The sequence below is a fragment of the Notamacropus eugenii genome, chromosome 6 (assembly GCF_028372415.1).
Source record: "Notamacropus eugenii isolate mMacEug1 chromosome 6, mMacEug1.pri_v2, whole genome shotgun sequence".
Taxonomy (NCBI): Eukaryota; Metazoa; Chordata; class Mammalia; order Diprotodontia; family Macropodidae; genus Notamacropus; species Notamacropus eugenii.
In genome coordinates, this window is record NC_092877.1 from 228,178,360 (window position 1) to 228,195,210 (window position 16,851).

The following is a 16,851-nucleotide window of genomic DNA, read 5'->3' on the forward strand; positions in this document are numbered from 1 at the left end:
GCCTTCTAATTGGTCTTCTTGTCTCAGGTCTCTGCTTTTCTCCAACTGTCCAGATAGCTAGCTGTCAAACTGATTATCCTAAAGAGTAGGCCTGTCTGTGTCATCCTCCGATTCTGTCAGTTCCAGGGGTTCCTTCTTGACTACAGAATCAAAAGCCATTTTATTTTTGTCTCATTCTTTACTAATTTTTTTTCATAAAGTACAATTAGTGCAGCAGTTTATTTATAAATAAATTTATGCACATGGGGGTGTACATTCTAAAAAACCTTTTGCTGAAGGGCTACAAAATAAAGTTATAGATTTAGTCAGTGACTTTTCACTTGCCTAGGTTAGTTTTTATAAACTTTTATATTCATTTAATTTTAAAAAATTGTTGATATTTTTGTTTTTATATCACATTCTGAGTATACCCCTCATCCTTACTAGCCTTACCTTCTAACAAAGCTGAAAAAGAAGGAAGTCAGCAAAAATTATATGTGACATTTCAGTCATAGTCTCATCCAGCCAAGGAAAGAAGCTAGGCTGTGCCTTCCATTTTCTGAATTTTATATGTCAACAAAGGCATTTGAAATATTATTCTTGATGATCTGAAGGTCCACCGCAGAATTGTGCCTCCCTGTTTTTCCCCCCATTACCAGAAATTTGGTAAACTTTTATCAAGTAAGTATAGTATAATTCTGTTCTTCAGGACACTTAAAAGGTAAACAGAGCAGCAGTGTATTCATCAGTGGCATATGGATACACATTTCTCTCTCTGCCTTTGTGAGCCCCAGCCTAGAATTCTCAGCTCATGCACATTGTCATTATCCAGTTTTAACTAGTATTCCATGCAACCTAATCTTGTGCCAAAGACACTTTAGTAATAAATGATTTTCAAGTAATACTGGCACAGTCAAAAAAAAGGCATCACATCTGCAACGGTCATGGGGAAAGATACGGTAATTGATATATTTACCTTATATCTTCAAGGAGAAATGAAAACAGTAAATAGTGTCAGTCTCATTATTATAGGTTGTTGTCTTAAGTGTGTAATTATACTGTTATGGTTAATGACCACATGAAAAAGGAATGATACACTTTTGTTTCAGCAGTTGTACTTTTTGGGGATGGGGTATTCCTAGAGCAAAGGTTCTTTATCTTTTTTATTTCATGGATCCCTTTGGTAGTCTGTTGAAGTCTATGGATCACTTCTCAGAATAATGTTTTTTAAAATAAAGAAGATGTCAAAGGCAGCCAATTACGTAGGTATTTTTTAGCCCATAAACTCTAATTTAAGAACTCTTGGTTTAGAAATAAGTCAGTTTAGAAAGCATAATGCTTTTCTTCCAACAAGCATGTTATAAAGGGGGATGGAGGTAAGAAGTGAAACAAGAATTTGTTATTTAACATGTGCCAGACATTGTGCTTAAAGCACTTGATAAATATTATCCCATTTGATCCTCTCAACAATCCTGAGGAATAGGTACTGTTACTTTCCCCTGTTTTACAGTTGAGGAAACTGAGCCAGACAGAGGTTAAGTCAGAATTGGAAAACCATTTACCTTGGGTCATATAGCTAAGTGTCTCAGGTCATATTTGAACTTAGGTCTTCTTGCTATCTAACTAGTGACACAAAAGCTCACAAAAAAAAAAAATGTAACAAATTGATTTAATTTATTCTTCCCCTGTTAGTTTACTCATACTCCACAAAATTGTCTTCCTGTTTCCCTCCCACTCTTTTGCTCTTCTCTAGATGATCTTCCTTGATCTACTTTATATATTGCTACAGCTTCGTTATGCGTTAAAAGGCTTTTTTTTTGTTAGTCTGGAGATTTAATATCCAGTCATGATATTGTTTCTTTGAAAAACTGCATTTCATAACCTCGGGCAAGAAGAGAATTTTGAGACTTGAGGAATACTACTCTCTGATCAGGACTGAAGCAAAGTGAACTGATAGTTTTTGCAAATAGAGTATTCAGTGAGTCAGGAAGATTGAAGGAGGTATTTTTGGGGGGTGGGTGGGTTGGGGTGGAGGGGTTAATTGAGTCCCTTAGTTAAGAGCCTTTGAAAGTGTTATTTTTTTTTCCAGTTTCTTTTTAGTTGAACGTTTATTTTACAGATTAAAACTAGGTTAGTAAAAACACAGGTAGAAACATAGGATTTAAAGCTATAAGCCATCTTATTGAAGCTAGTTACTGTAGAGGTGACAAAGATAAAACCTAGAGAAGGGAATTAGAACTTTCCCCCAAAGTCATAGACTTGATAAATCATAGAGCCAGAATTTGAACCTAGATCTTCTGAAAAAATCCAGTGCTCATTTCACTTGCTATATCATGCTGTTTCCCCAGACTGTTATTAACAACACATTTTATGTGCAGAAAGATATGAAAAGAATGCTGGCTTTGAAGGTCAGGAGCTTGGTGGCAGTTCTAAGCTTCCTCCTAGTTTCCTGGGTGACCTTGGTCAATTTCCTCCAACCTTTTCCAGTCTCATGTGTAAAAGATGGCTGCTGACTTCCTTTCCAGCTAAAAATTCGTGATCTTGTGTGGTACTCTTTGGTTTACAAAGTTGATTTCTTCACAACCCAGTGAGAACAATAGCATGAATTCAGTCACAAAGAAAGAGGTTCGGTTACTTCCCTAAACGAAAAAGTGGCAGTCAGAACTGAAATCCAGGGCCCTTGGGTCCAAGGCTAGTTTTTTCCCCAGTCACTGTGACTGATCCTGATGATTTTCTTAAGATGTTAGTATTAAGTGAAAATGTTCAGTCATTTACAGTCTTATCTGACTTTTAGTGACCTCAGTTGGGGTTTTCTTGGCAAAGATACTGGAGTGCTTTCCTTCTCCAGCTCATTTTACAGATGAGCAAACTTAGGCGTACAGGCTGAAATGGCTTACTTGCCCAGGGTCACACAGCTAGGGAAGATTGAGAGTTCCTTTACTGTAAGCCCCACACTCTCTCTACTTCTCTACCTAGCTGCCCTGGTATACAGTGAGTCTACACATTTATTTTGAGTAATTTTTTGTATTAATATTTATTTTATTTATGAACACTTGTTTAAAAATCTATATTCTCATTGTTGTAAAGAAGTACTATATGTGGAATTATAAACATTGATACATCTTAATTTATATTACATGTAACTTTAGCAAGTATTTGAAACTTAAAAGACATCTGTCTAAACATAGAAAAGAGTTATTCTAAGACTTCTCATAGATACTAGATCTGAAGCTAAACAGAAAAATCCCATCAGGACAATGCAAATAACTCTGCCTTCCTCCCTGCCCCTTTTTCTTCTTTCTAATAGAATCTAAAAGCAGACCCAGAAGAGCTTTTTACAAAACTTGAAAAAATTGGAAAAGGTTCCTTCGGTGAGGTCTTTAAAGGCATTGACAATCGGACTCAGAAAGTAGTTGCCATAAAAATCATTGATTTGGAAGAAGCAGAAGATGAAATTGAAGACATTCAGCAAGAAATCACAGTGCTGAGCCAATGCGACAGTCCATATGTCACCAAGTATTATGGATCTTATCTCAAGGTAAGAAATCTTTTAAAAAATCCTTTTGATTTTTGAATGTGAAACTTTTTGCAGATGTGCAGAGAGTTTATGTGAGAGGCTTGGATAGCATAGCTTTGCTTTCAAAAGAGAAGAGGAAACATTTTTATCTTCGCAATCAAACAGACTTTGCTTTCTAAAGCATAAATCTTTTGGGTTTGTACATTGATGACATTTAAAATTTTGAGATAATGTAAATATATATATTATGGGACAAATTGTTTGGAGGTTAAAATTTGATTCAGCTTATAATGAGCTGGAGGGAGGTGGTAACCTAGGATCTTTGTTCTTGAAAACAGAACATAATGAATTTCTTAAATTACTTTAGCAACCAATATAGATTACCTGATTTTAGAAAGAATTCTTAATACAATTCATATAGACTTAGGAGTTTGCTGGTTATAGAGTTTACATTATTTAATTGAATGCTACTACAAGTGTTGTTTTGTTGTATTTTTTCAGTTGAATGTAGAATTTGTCTTAGTTTTACTTTTAAGACCCTTGGGCCAATACATGGTCATAATGTCTTTTAGGAAAAGTTGGAGGTTCAGGACAAGTACAGTAACCATTATTTGTCTTTATTCAGTGATATTGAAGCAACATTTTCCTGCCTTTTCCTTTTCCTGAGTCAAGTAAATTGAATGTAGGTCCACTTAAATTAATTGTTTCTAAAGAAGAACTAGAATACCACTCATTTCTTTTTTCATCTCCACCTCAAGTCTCATCTTGTTCTTGACCCCAATAGAGAGTTTTCTTTATTGGGGATTAAGGATTCTCCGAGGCTTGCTTTGTTGGAGAATTCTGAGGAGATTCTTGTAGAAAGCTGAACTTTATTTGTATTGACAGCACAATAATGAACCATAAACTGTGTATAGAATAAGCTAGTCCCTTTTACCTCTGGGTGTTCCCCTCCATTTCTGCTCTGTTAGTATCTTCTGATATTAAGAAGAACGTGGGAACTGCATTGGTTTAATTTTTTGTTTTTTTGTTAAAAGGAGTTGGAGGTGTAGTTTAAAAATGATATAGAAGATGGGGGATTGTCTGATCTAAAAAGTTTGAGAACCATTGGACTATAAAGTGGAAGTTTTAAGATACTTAGTTTGGAAGGATGCAGCTTCTAGTATAATAAGCTTCCTCAGAATCCTACTTCAAAATGAATTTATAGTTAAGTAAAACAAACGGAGACATTGACTTTTTCTAACAACATATGCCCTATTTTGCACTTTTCCTCTTTTGAAACTGGGGAACTCTATCTCATTATCGTTCTTTAAAAAAGCATCATGTTATCAATATTTTGAAGTCAAGATGGCACGGATTTGGATTTGGATGTGTTTACATTATTGTTGGCAGTGTGTACACACACACACACACATTTATATATGTTCTATTGACTTACTTTTTTTTTCATTCTGCCTCATTTGTCTTTCCAGAAATTTCCTGACTCTCTCATGTTCATTATTTCTTATAATAAAATAATATATTCCAGAATTGTTCACTGGAATGCTAGAACTGTTTTGTAGCTTTGCCAGCCTTGTGTTAATGTGCCCATTTTCCCCACAGCCCCTACAAGTTTGACTAATTCTATATTTTATCATCTTTGCTTATTTGTCAAGAGTGAGAGGAAATTTCAGAATTGTTTTAATTTATACATCTCAAAATGATTTGAAGCATTTTTGTACTTTAATGGTTTGCATTTCTTTTTAAATTGTTCATATCCTTTAGCTTCTTATAAGACTAACTTGGAAACTGCTCTTGGTCTTATGTATTTGTTAATATTTACATTTTTAATTTCAGAGCTTTATCTAAGGTATTTAATAAACATGTTTTTCCTTATTCAGCCATTTCTTCTTTGGGAAATTATTGTCTTACATAAATAGCGTCCCACAAGTCTTAGTGTAGATCTAAACTGTTATGACTTGAAACTATGCTAAGACTTTAGGGACATCCTGTGTTTTCATCACTTCCCCCATATGTATTTAATATGAGAGATACTTGATGTAAAGAATTCCTCCCCCTCCCACTTGACAAGATATTTTGACATTTTGTTCCTATAAAAGCAATGTGTAGTTTTTAAAAGTGGCTAGCATGATATTATAGTTGTCTGTTGTGGTTTGTGTGATTTTCCCTACTCCTTTTTTTGATTGCAGGATACTTCAGGGACAACTCTTTCTTTCTCTGTCTACCTTTTCTTCTGAAAGGACAAAACTTTTTTTTAAAGTTTTCATTTTTATTATACACATAATGATTATTTACAAAGATGAATATTTCCAATTAAAGAAAAACAAAAGAAGTGAACTGTATATGAAATTGTGAACTTTTGTTCTCTTTTTAAAAATCTTCAGGTGTGAATGAGATGACCATTTATTTGTTGAGTGTTAAATTAAGAATTGTTTTGGTGTGGAGGTTTGAACAAGATGATCTTTGAGATCCTTTTACAACTTTCAAATTCTGTGAATTCTTTTCAATGAAGAATTGTAATTAAAAGTAGAAATAATACTGTCTTACATTTTACATAATGCTACATTCTATATACAAAGTTGCCTATTCTACAGATATTCTGTGACATAACAGTATAGCCCATTTGGGAAAATTATAACTATCTCTTAAGTCAGTGAAATAGAAGATTATGTGCTCCTTTGCTAAAAGAATATCAGAGAATGAATCTTGTAAAATGACATTAAGTATTATAAATCTGATTTAGAAATTCCAGTCCTGTGATTTCTGTTTTCTCTGTAAGTTGTTAGCAGGATTTAGCCTATTATATGTTATAGTTTACCCTTCAAACATACCTTGGATTGGAAGAGTGGTTAAGAATCAAAGACTACATGGAAGTTAACTGAATATAATCTTAACTTTCAAGAAAGTAAGAGACAAGTGACTTTGCAAAAGAAAAGTAAACTGTGCTAGAAGTTTGAAAATAGTTTTGTGTATGATGTTACCGTGTGGAGTTTATTTTTTGCCACTCTTCAGTATCCTCACATTTATGGCTGCTGACTTAGTTTTGTATGTAGAAATAGGGTAAATAAAGGGCCTTTTTAGGCTCCACACTCCATGTTACAAGATTTTGTTTTGGATAAATTTACTTTGGAGGAATGTATTACTAAGCGTGTGACTTTTTCGTCACCCAGTGATCATTGTAAAAGTCAGCTAACTATCCCGTGTTACAATTAATCTAGAAAACTGTGTTGAAAGTATTTTATGTGAGGTAGTTCTGTCATAGACAAGACACTGTTACTTGAGAGAGAAATTGACCTGACCCACTTGGGACCTGGGTGTTGGTAGGTTCATATCTCCCCATTTTTGTATACTGCAAGAACCCTTTTCCTGCTATATCCTGTCTTAAGTTTTGGATTGTGAAGGCATGTGCAGGTCGTTGATTTTTATTCTGGGACATGGTTTTCCCATGTCGTGAGTGAGCATACTTCATTATCTAGAACCCAGGTAACCAGTTACTGTTTCACCTTTGTAGTATTATACAATGATAATTGATGTTCTTAAAAGGAATGTAGTGGCTAAGAGACCATAAGGACCTCAGTCAGTAGGCATTTATTCAACACTTATTAGGTATCAGGCATTGTGGTAGGGATATAAATTTAAAAGTTAGGTAGTCCTTGCCCTCAAGAAGCTTACTGATTTTAAGTATTGAGGCATAGTCTCTAGTAGAAACCAAAACAGAAAAGTGAGGGTCAAATCCTGGATTCAGATTTCTCTAGATTTAACTATTGCTTTTTTGACTTGAACTTTTACTTTATTCTGCCTAAATTTCTCCATATTTGAAATGAAGACAGCACCAAAAAATTTCAAAAGGAAATTGTCAAAATTGAGTATTTCCTAATAAAAGAACACTTTGGGATGCTTAGAGAAGTTATACCACAAGTGTCAATTATGTGCAGTTTACTTGATAAAACTTAGAATTATGTATATTTTACTGCCCCAGGGCCTGGATCACAGTAGGTGCTTAAAAAAATTTGATTTGGTTGATTGATTAATAGAGGATTTAGAGTGATTGTAACATCCTCAACTGAGTATTAATTTGACACCCCCTTTTTCCCCGCCCCAGTATTTCTTTCTATTAATTCATGACAGACTGTTCAAATTGTTCGTGTATTGACATCTAGAATTCAGGAAACATTTAGAGACATACATAATTTTTCTGAATATGCATTTCAGTTCAGATCTGTGCCTAGAACTTGATTTAATCTCTTATATGCTTGAAAGACATGAACAACCTTGACAGCCTTCCCCCTTTCCCAATGTTGCTATTTTTGTCTTAAAGAGACAGAAAAACTCACCCCACTTTGCTTTTGGTCTGATGATACATGTGACAAAACTGGGATGATAATGTGGTACATAAGGAGAATTGGAAAACTTATATTTGACTTGGGAAAAGGGTAACAAACCTTAAAAGCTCTGAAAAAAGAGGCATTCCCATCCACTAGTTAGATGCTTCCCAGTCTTAGAACATGGGTGCTATCTGGCCAAGAGAATGGGAGCTCATTCACAAGGGACAGAAGAAGGCCAGAAGAGGCGTAAAATAGAACTGGTGCTGAGCCAACTGAACCGATTCTCACCTTGCAACAGAGGGACTACCTATCTTCATTGTTGTTCCTAGATTATGAATCACTTTTGAAGACCTCAACTAAAGTTAGATTTATGAACATCATATTTTATATATATGCGGGGAAGAACTCGGGAGCCAAAAGCTATATATCCTTTTTGTTTTCTTCAGTATCAGACTCTCTTTGGGAATAAGAAAAAATGTTGAATATGTAATTAGTGGAATTATAAATGAGAAGACTTTTATTACTGTTGTCTTTAGAAAATAGGAGCCTGTCATACATAGATCAAGGCTAGCGGGGACTTTAGAACCCATCTGGAACAACCCCTTCATTTGAAAAATAAAAGAATAGAGGTTATAGATGTCTTCTCTTATCTTATTTGGGGCCAAATGAATACTTTGTAATTTCACAACATTTGTTTTTATTTGCTGTGTGCTTTTTTTCCTATGGTAGTCTTTGTGTATATTATTTTCTTGGCTCTGCTTACTTTGCATCAGTTTGTGTAGGTCTTTCCATGCTTCTCGGTATTCATAATATTCATTATTACTTACTTTATAGTAATATTCCATTATTTTCATTCCAATATTTCATTATTGTATTTTGTTTATCCATTCTTGAATGGATGGGCATTCTTTGTTTCCATTTCTTTGCTACCACAAAAAAATACTAATTCATAGCTCCACCAGCGATGTATCTGTCTTTCTACAATTCTGCTGATTGATTTACCCTATCTTTTATTCCTTTTGTCAATTTGCTAGGGTCTGAGGTAAAACTTTGGCAATTTTCATTTTTATAGTTTGGGCCTGGTTGCCAAGATGACCACAATTCTCTTAGGAATTACATAGGATTGAGAAATTTTCTCTAATATGCCTCTACCTGAAACAGTAGGATCTGTTTTGTGTGGCTTATGAGAGGGCTCTGTCATATTTCTGGTGAACTCCAGCCTTGGTAGAGTTCATCTCTTCTGCTTCAAGAGCAAAGGAATGTTTGGGGGTTTTAATCAGTGCCTGAGTGGGTTTGATACAGAAAGACACTCAAGTGTTACTTCTCTGACTTTTATTTCATTTTATTTAATGTAGTTAATTTGGTGTTTTCTGTTTATACCTGAGCATTCTTTCAAGGGGGAGTTATAGGGTACTCTTGAGATATCAGTACAAGAAGAGAGGAATCTGTCAGTGTTAACAAAGATGAACATTTGCCCTACAGAGGCAGTTTCTGTCAACAGGAAGTGTTGTTTGTTGTGTCTTCCCAATTTTATGCAATTTGAGACTGATATGTCTTTAAAAGGAGTATGTATAACAGTTAATAACAGAAACAAATGTTTAGCAAAGCATGTTAATCTCTTTAGTTCATCTCGACCTCTTATTAATTAGATGTATTCCTGAAAAAAGTGCGTTGAATATGCTTTTTCATTAACTTTGCATTATAATGTTAGAGATGGAGTACCTCAGAAAACAAAAAAAAGGTTCTTTCAAATAATGTTTTTACTTAATCTGAGCATTGTTATAAGAATATATAGTCTGTCCATGTTCTTTATTTATAATAAAGTAGTAGTATAGTAGTAGTAGTCCCTATCAGAGAGGCATCTAGTCAGTTGATGACAAGCATTTATTTAGTACCTACTATGTGCTAGGCATTGCCCAGGAAATCAAAATAGAGCTAGAAGAGACCTTAGAGGTCATTCTAGCCTCTAGTTTTGCAGAGCTGGAAGTTGAGTCCTGGTGGTGGTGGTGGTGGGGTTCAATGTGCACCAGTTTTTCTTTTTTTTTTTTAAACAATAGATTCTTATGTAATAATAAAAAAAGACCTTGCACTTAAATATGAGTCAGAAGAAGATTAATATTTTTAAAACTGACCATTGGGACCCTTGAAGGATTTTATAAACTAATTTAGAGAGGCAGCTAGAATTGGAATCAAAAGGTCTGTGTTTGACTCTTGTCTTTTGGATAGTTGCTAGCTTTGGACCCTGTCAAATTACTTAATGTCTCCTAAGCCTCAACTGGCTTACTGGCAATATGGGTAATAATACTTCAACTGTCTGCCTCTTGGATTTATTGTGAAGTCACTCTGTAAGCCTTAAAGCCTTAAAGAAATGTAAATCAGGAGCATCTGCAAAGGTTCTTTAGAGAGCTCCAGACTTAGAATTCTGTGGCTCATAAAATCAGTGTAGAGTTTTTAACTTTGAGCAAATCCCAGATCCAGGGGTCCCCTCCTTCAGAAACCTGTGCTGCTCCCACAAGTTGGTAGTGTCCTTTTTATCCCCTTCCTCAGCACCTCCCCACCCCAAAATATTGGCTCCTTTAGTGCAGGAATAATTGACTTTTTTTCCTTTGTATCCCTAGTGCCTAGCACACAGCCTGTCATGTAGTAGGCAATTAATAAACTCTTGTTGAATGAATAAATCCTTGTTAAAATTTGTGGAATCATGAAATGAATTTAGTACCTATGTGAATAGTTTGAGCTGGCTGCCTGAGTACCTTTTCCGCCTTTAAGGCAAGGATTCTTTTTTTTTTTTTTTTTAATATTATTTTGTTTTTAGTGTTCTACCATCACTTCCATATATCTTAGATTTTTTTCTCCTCCCTCTCACTCCTTCCCCATACCTTCCCTGAGATGGCATACAATTTTATATAGGTTCTACACATACATTCCTATTAAATACACTTTCACCTTAGCCATGTTGCATAGAGTTAAAATGAATAGGAGAAACCATATAACAAAACAAAACATAATACAAAGAATATGGTCTGCTTCATTCTGTGATCCAATTCCATAGTTCTTTCTCTGGATGTGAAAGGCATTTTGCCTTAAGAGACCATTGGGAATTTTTTAAGTCCTTGCATTGCAATGAAGTTCTAAGTCTACCAGAAAAAACTCTCACACACTGTGGTTGTTGCTGTGCACAAAGTTCTCCTGCTTCTGTTCCTTTCACTCAGCATCATTTCATATGAGTCTTTCCAGGGCTCTCTGAAGTCTTCCTGTTCATCGTTTCTCATAGCACAATAGTATTCCATTCCATTCATATACTACAACTTGTTCAGTCATCCCCTAATTGATGGGCATCCCCTTGATTTCCAGTTTTTGGCCACCACAAAGAGAGCTGCTATAAATATTTTTGTACATGTGGGAACCTTCCTCATTTTGATGATCTCTTGAAGATACAGTCCTAGAAGCAGTATTGCTGGGTCAAAGGGTATGAACACTTTCGTAGCGTTTTGGGCATAGTTCCAAATTGTGGTACCTCAGAGTTGTTTTGGTTTGCATCTCTCTATCAATAGTGATTGAGAGCATTTTTTCATATGATTATAGATAGCTTTAAGGCAAGGATTCTTAACCTAGGGTCCACAGAAAGAGTTCAGCATGTCCCTAAACTTTGATGGGGGAGAAAAGTTACATCTTTATTTTCACTAACTTCTAACTGAAATTTATCATTTCTTTCAGTTATTTTAAAGCATAATTCTGTAGAGGGGTCCGTAGCATTCACCAGACTGCCATATAAGTCCATGACAAAAAAAAAAAAAAGGCTATAAAGCTGTCAGAAATACCTACATAGTATCAGATAGGTGTTTTGGTAATGGTAGCCTCTGAAAGACAAATGTAGATTAATTGGATTCATGTGAAAGGATATGAGGTTTGTGGGAACATCTGAGAGAAAAGATTATTGGAGTACTGAAAATGACATTAAAAATATTTGTGGTTGATTCTAAATGCGCCTGCATGTTGAGGGTGAGGGTTTTTCTGCTGTAGTAGTACTCATAACAAATCATCTTCCCTAAATGAAACAATAACAAAGCACGTTGGACTAAATTTCCTTGTTTATTTAACAATGTTTGTACTCTACCAAAGGGCCTGAATTATTTTACTGGTTAAACGTTGTCTGATCTGATGGTAAGGCAGGGATTTTGAGTCTCTTCTCCCTAGAATACTTGGCTGCTTGTTCTTGCTGCTTCAGGTTGGTTGTTGCTGTGGAGACCAGTGAGGAATTTTACAGCTGAAGGGATTTCAGAAATTTAAAGGACAACAATTTAAAGAAATAAATGCTTATCTGGAGAACAACTTTGGAAAAGTGTGATTATTCCTTGTCTAACAGTGTCCTTTTATTTATTAGTTAGGAAACTGAGTCTGGCGGCAGAAGGTCTTAATTCAAATGTAGACAGAAATACTAGCTGTGTGATCCTGGGCAAATTACTTAACTTCTGTGTTTCTCAGTTTCCTTACTTGTAAAATGGAGAAAATAATGACAAGCACCTGCCTTCCAAGGTGGTTAGTTTAGAAAAGATAATATTTGTAAAGATCTTTGCCCAAGTTCCTAGCCATGTGGTAGGCACTAACTCTGCTATTACTTGTTACTATTACTTCTACTGCTGCGACAGCAGCAGCAACACATTACCTCTCACTTGGCTCCTTAGGACCTTGGGATCCTCATTTTGACTCTTCTGTGTCAGAGCTGGCTTCCTACCTTTGGCCTTTCGCTCTATCTAAAACCTTGGTTCTTGGTCTTACCTTTTCGGCACAGTGATTCCATCCCTTAGCTGCCTCTATGCTTTCAACCAGTGATTTTTCACTCTCCCTTGTTCCTCAAGCCAGGGAGCTTTCATGAAAACAACTTAGCCCTGGGCCTGCCCAGATAAATCAACATATTTATTCCAAAATGAAGACAATCTTCATGGAACACTACTTAATTCAGTCTCATCCAGTGTTGTGCGATGGACAACTCCCCTTGCCATTTTCTTAATTTTCTAGGTAAACTCTACACTACAGGATGAATTTCCTTAGCTGAATTAGCTGTATCTTTGTCTAGGTAATGCCTGGTAATGTGGGTATCCCCTGAGTCTCTATCCTAGGACTTCTTCCATTCTGTATTTATGCTTTTTCCCTTGGTGATCTCATCAGCTCCCATGAATTCAGTTATTTCTGTGTTGGTGATTCTCAGATCTACTTATCCAGTCCTAACCTCCAGACTCTCTTCTCCAACTAGATATCTCAAACTGGATGCCCTGAGACAATTTTAATTCAGCATGTCAAAAACAATTTATCATTCTTCTCAAACAGTCCTTTCTTCCTACTTTCCCTATTGTTATTGATCCCACCATTCTCCCAGTCACACAGATTTGCAACCTAAATGTCATCCTCAACTTCACACCCCTCTTATCTAGTCTGTTGCCAGATCTGTTGATGGTATTTTCCATTCTATCTGTCTTCTCTCTTTGACACTCCCAGTCACCCTTGTGTATCTCACTCCTGGACTAATGAGATAGCTGGCTGGTTAGTTTCCCTGCTTCTTCTCTCCCCACTCCAACCCATCCTCCACTCCGCTCTCAGATTGATATCCTTAAAACTCAAGTCTGACACCCCTCCACCATACCTCCACCTAGGGGGCGACTCAGGTGACTCTAGTGATGCTCTCTTTACCTCCAGGATCAAATGGGTCTATCTTTCGGTTTTCTTTCTGTCCCCAGCATTGAGCACTATTGGCCTGGCAAATGATAAAATACTTATTGACTGACTAGTTAGTGGGATAAAAGGGACCCTGGATTTGAAGTCAGAAGACCAGGATTTCAGGCCTGGATCTGCCACTTACTTCCTATGCAATCTGGGGCAGTTTATTAACTTTGCTGGGCCTCAGTTTCCATACCTGTAAAATGAGGTGATTGTACTAGATAATCTACAATATCACTTCACTTCTAACTGAATGATCCCATAATTCTGTGAACAGGGAGTTAATTTTCCAATTCTCTTTAGAATTTTTCCTTCTAAGGAAAGAAAACAGATTTGTTCTCTGTTTAGGAAATCTATTGAAGTTTGATTTATCTCTCCTTTGGATTCCATCATGTTTCTTAGTAGTGTTTTATTTGTTTTCACCTCAGTCAGGACAACTAGTGGTCGTACGGAAAGTGTTGCCAAGTAGGTGTAGCCCAACAGTGCAGTGCAGTGGAAGCCTGAGCTTTCAGCTATGATTAGAGATGACATTTTCTGAACTTGGAGGTTCTCTCTTGGAATCCTTGAAGAAGAATACCTTCTTAGCATTCTTCCTCCTCGCATTTTCCTCCAGGTTAGAGGGCAAACTTTAATTCTGTATTACCTCTTGTTAGAGCAGTTATGGCAGCTGAGAGAGGCAAAAAAGACCTGTTTTATCGGCTACTTTTCTCTCTTTTTTTTTCTTTCAAAGACAGCTTCTTATGGTAACCTGTACCTTTTTCAGAAAGGAACCTTTGACCTTACTGAGGACAATAGGGCATTGCCAAGGTGGATTTCTTTCTTAGCATTTCTTTTCTAATCATGAGTTTGGAAAAGTGCTGAGACAGAGGATTGCAGATTGAAATTTGTAATCGGTCATTGAGTTATTCAGATCCTGAGCCCACAAGCCCTCTGCATACATCTAACAACAACTTGCTATGTTTCTGGTATGGAGGAATATTTTTCAATTAATTTGCTTTATTCTGCTTGATCTTGCTTTTCGAAAGAGAATTGACCACATAGACAAGCAAGACGGTGGGCCCCCTTTCTAATGTTCTTTGAAGGAAGGAAGAGCCCTTTTCTCTTTAATTTAATTGAGTTTATCTCGTTACTAATAAGGGATTCACAGCCACTGAGGTCTCTCTCCTACTGGGATTGTGATTACATATAGAGATGCCCAAAAAGCTGTGTGAAAGGATTCACTCCCCAGTTTTTCTGCCTTTTTCGTAGTGATTGTGGCAATCAGTAGGGAGGGAGAGAATACTCTCCAGAAGATTCCAAATCTGACCTTTTCCTGGGCCTTTCTCATTCATTCATCCATTCCTCATTGAATGTTTATTACTGTTTTCTCATTTGCGGCATATAAAGTTCATCTGCTTGGCCCAAAGACCATAAATAAAATAAATCTGCTTTCCTTTGCTATCAAATAACTTATTTGATGAGTGAGTTGAAAATACGTTAGACAAGTAAAAACAAGATTATAGCCTTCACAACTACCTGTACTGCTTTTCTGGTTGAAAGTCTTCTGTCAGGGCAGAACTAGGCAGGAGAATCAGTCCACCAGTCCAACACTAGAATTCAAGGAGCCAGAACCAAAGAGGTCAGTGAAATGAATGCTTCCAGCTTACTGAATGAATGAAAGTTTCCCCCAAATAAGGATTGTGTTACTCATCCATCTTTGGTTGCATGCCTGTTATTTAAGTGTTGTCTCCTTAGACTAGGAGCTCCTTGCTCTTGCTTCTCTTCTCCAGTGATTGAGCAGTTCCTGGCACATGTTAAGTGCTTAAGAAATGCTTTTTTCACTGGTTGACTTCGTACTTGTGTCTCTAGCAACCAGCAGAGTGCTGGACGCACACTAGGGACTTAATATATGCTTGTTTCATCATAATGCTATCTATTTTCCATTCCACTTTCCATTCTCCAAAGAGACTCAGATTTTTACTCTCCTTCATTGTGGTTTGGGATAGCCAAAAGTTGAAAAATGGGGCAACATGATACAGTGTCAAGAATGCTGAAAATGAATCAGAGGGGCAGGGTTTGAATATCAGCTATGTCATTCATGACCTCTGTACTCTTCAGTTAAGTCTCTTTGCTTCTTATAGGGCCTCATTTCTTCATCTTTACAGTGGGAGTGCTGCACTAGATAACCTAAGGCCTCTTTTAGTGCTAAACTTTGTGATCTTGGGGTTCATTTTGTATCTCAAGGTCTTAAATGTTAACGCTCTCATTGTTCAGTCTCTTTTTAGTAATGTCTAACTCATTGTTGACTCCATTTGTTTTTTTTGGAGGGGTTGCAAAGAAACTGTAGTGGTTTGCCATTCCTTTCTCCAGTTCATTTTACAGATGAGGAAATTGAGGCAAACATGGTCAAGTTACGTTCCCAGGGTTACACAGCTAGTAAACGTGTGAAGCCAGATTTGAACTTGGGGGATGAGTCTTCCTGACTCCAGGCTGGTTACTCTATCCACTGTGCCACCTAGCAATAGATCGGTGCTGTTAAATGTCTTTAGAATGTTGGAGACTTGTTACTGTGCAGAAAGACTTGGGAGAGAGCTGTTCCTTACATTTGTCTGAATCCTTGTAACGTTCCTTCAGAACACCTTCTGGTGTCACCTGCTATGGGAGGCCTTTTCTGATCTTCCCAGTTGTTAGTGGTCCTTCCTTGTCCCCATGTGATAGTTCTGTATATGTTTTTGTGTAATTTCTGTGTGTACATGTTATTTTCCCCCAATAGACTTCATGCTCTTTGAGCACAAGAACTCTTTCTTTTTTTGTGTTTTCAGGGCGGAGCACAATATCTGGCACATAATAATGGGGGAATAAAATGTTTGAATTGACTTTTGTACTGTAGACATGAAGAACACATGCTTCCCTATTTTTATTAAGAGTTCATTGTGTGAAAATGCTACTTTCTGTTATTATAGAATTACCCTTGATCTCCCCTCTTTTGTATGAGTTATTTGTATTGTGACTGTAGTAGAATGGGCAGGCAAGGAATTCTGATGTTTTGCTTTTTTTCCAGATAGTGATAGTCATTTTTTGGAAGAGGGAGGCAAGAGAGTGGGCAATGTTGTTTAAAGGGAAATTCTGAGGTTATGTTAGATAGCAAATGTATATTACTGATATGTGTGTGTGAATAATATGAGGTTTTATATTATAGTATTAAATTATTTTTGGTTTCTGGTTCTCAGGAGATTAAATTGTTAGGAATGAAATTTACATAACTTGTTAAGTAGATGAAGAAATACACTGGATTAAGCACTAGTATAGAGCCCTCTAAGTTTGATTCCTTTTGTTTGA

General features: G+C 36.4%; 1 protein-coding gene across 2 annotated transcripts in view; it reads left to right on the forward strand.

Annotated features, from left to right (window-relative positions):
* STK24 (serine/threonine kinase 24) overlaps positions 1-16,851 on the forward strand; it is a 135,974-nt gene that overhangs the window by 53,708 nt on the left and 65,415 nt on the right. For both annotated transcript variants that reach the window (XM_072622075.1, XM_072622074.1), the window contains exon 2: positions 3,287-3,517. In XM_072622075.1, coding sequence (XP_072478176.1) covers positions 3,287-3,517 — 231 coding nt within the window. The remainder of the gene's footprint in view (positions 1-3,286; positions 3,518-16,851) is intronic.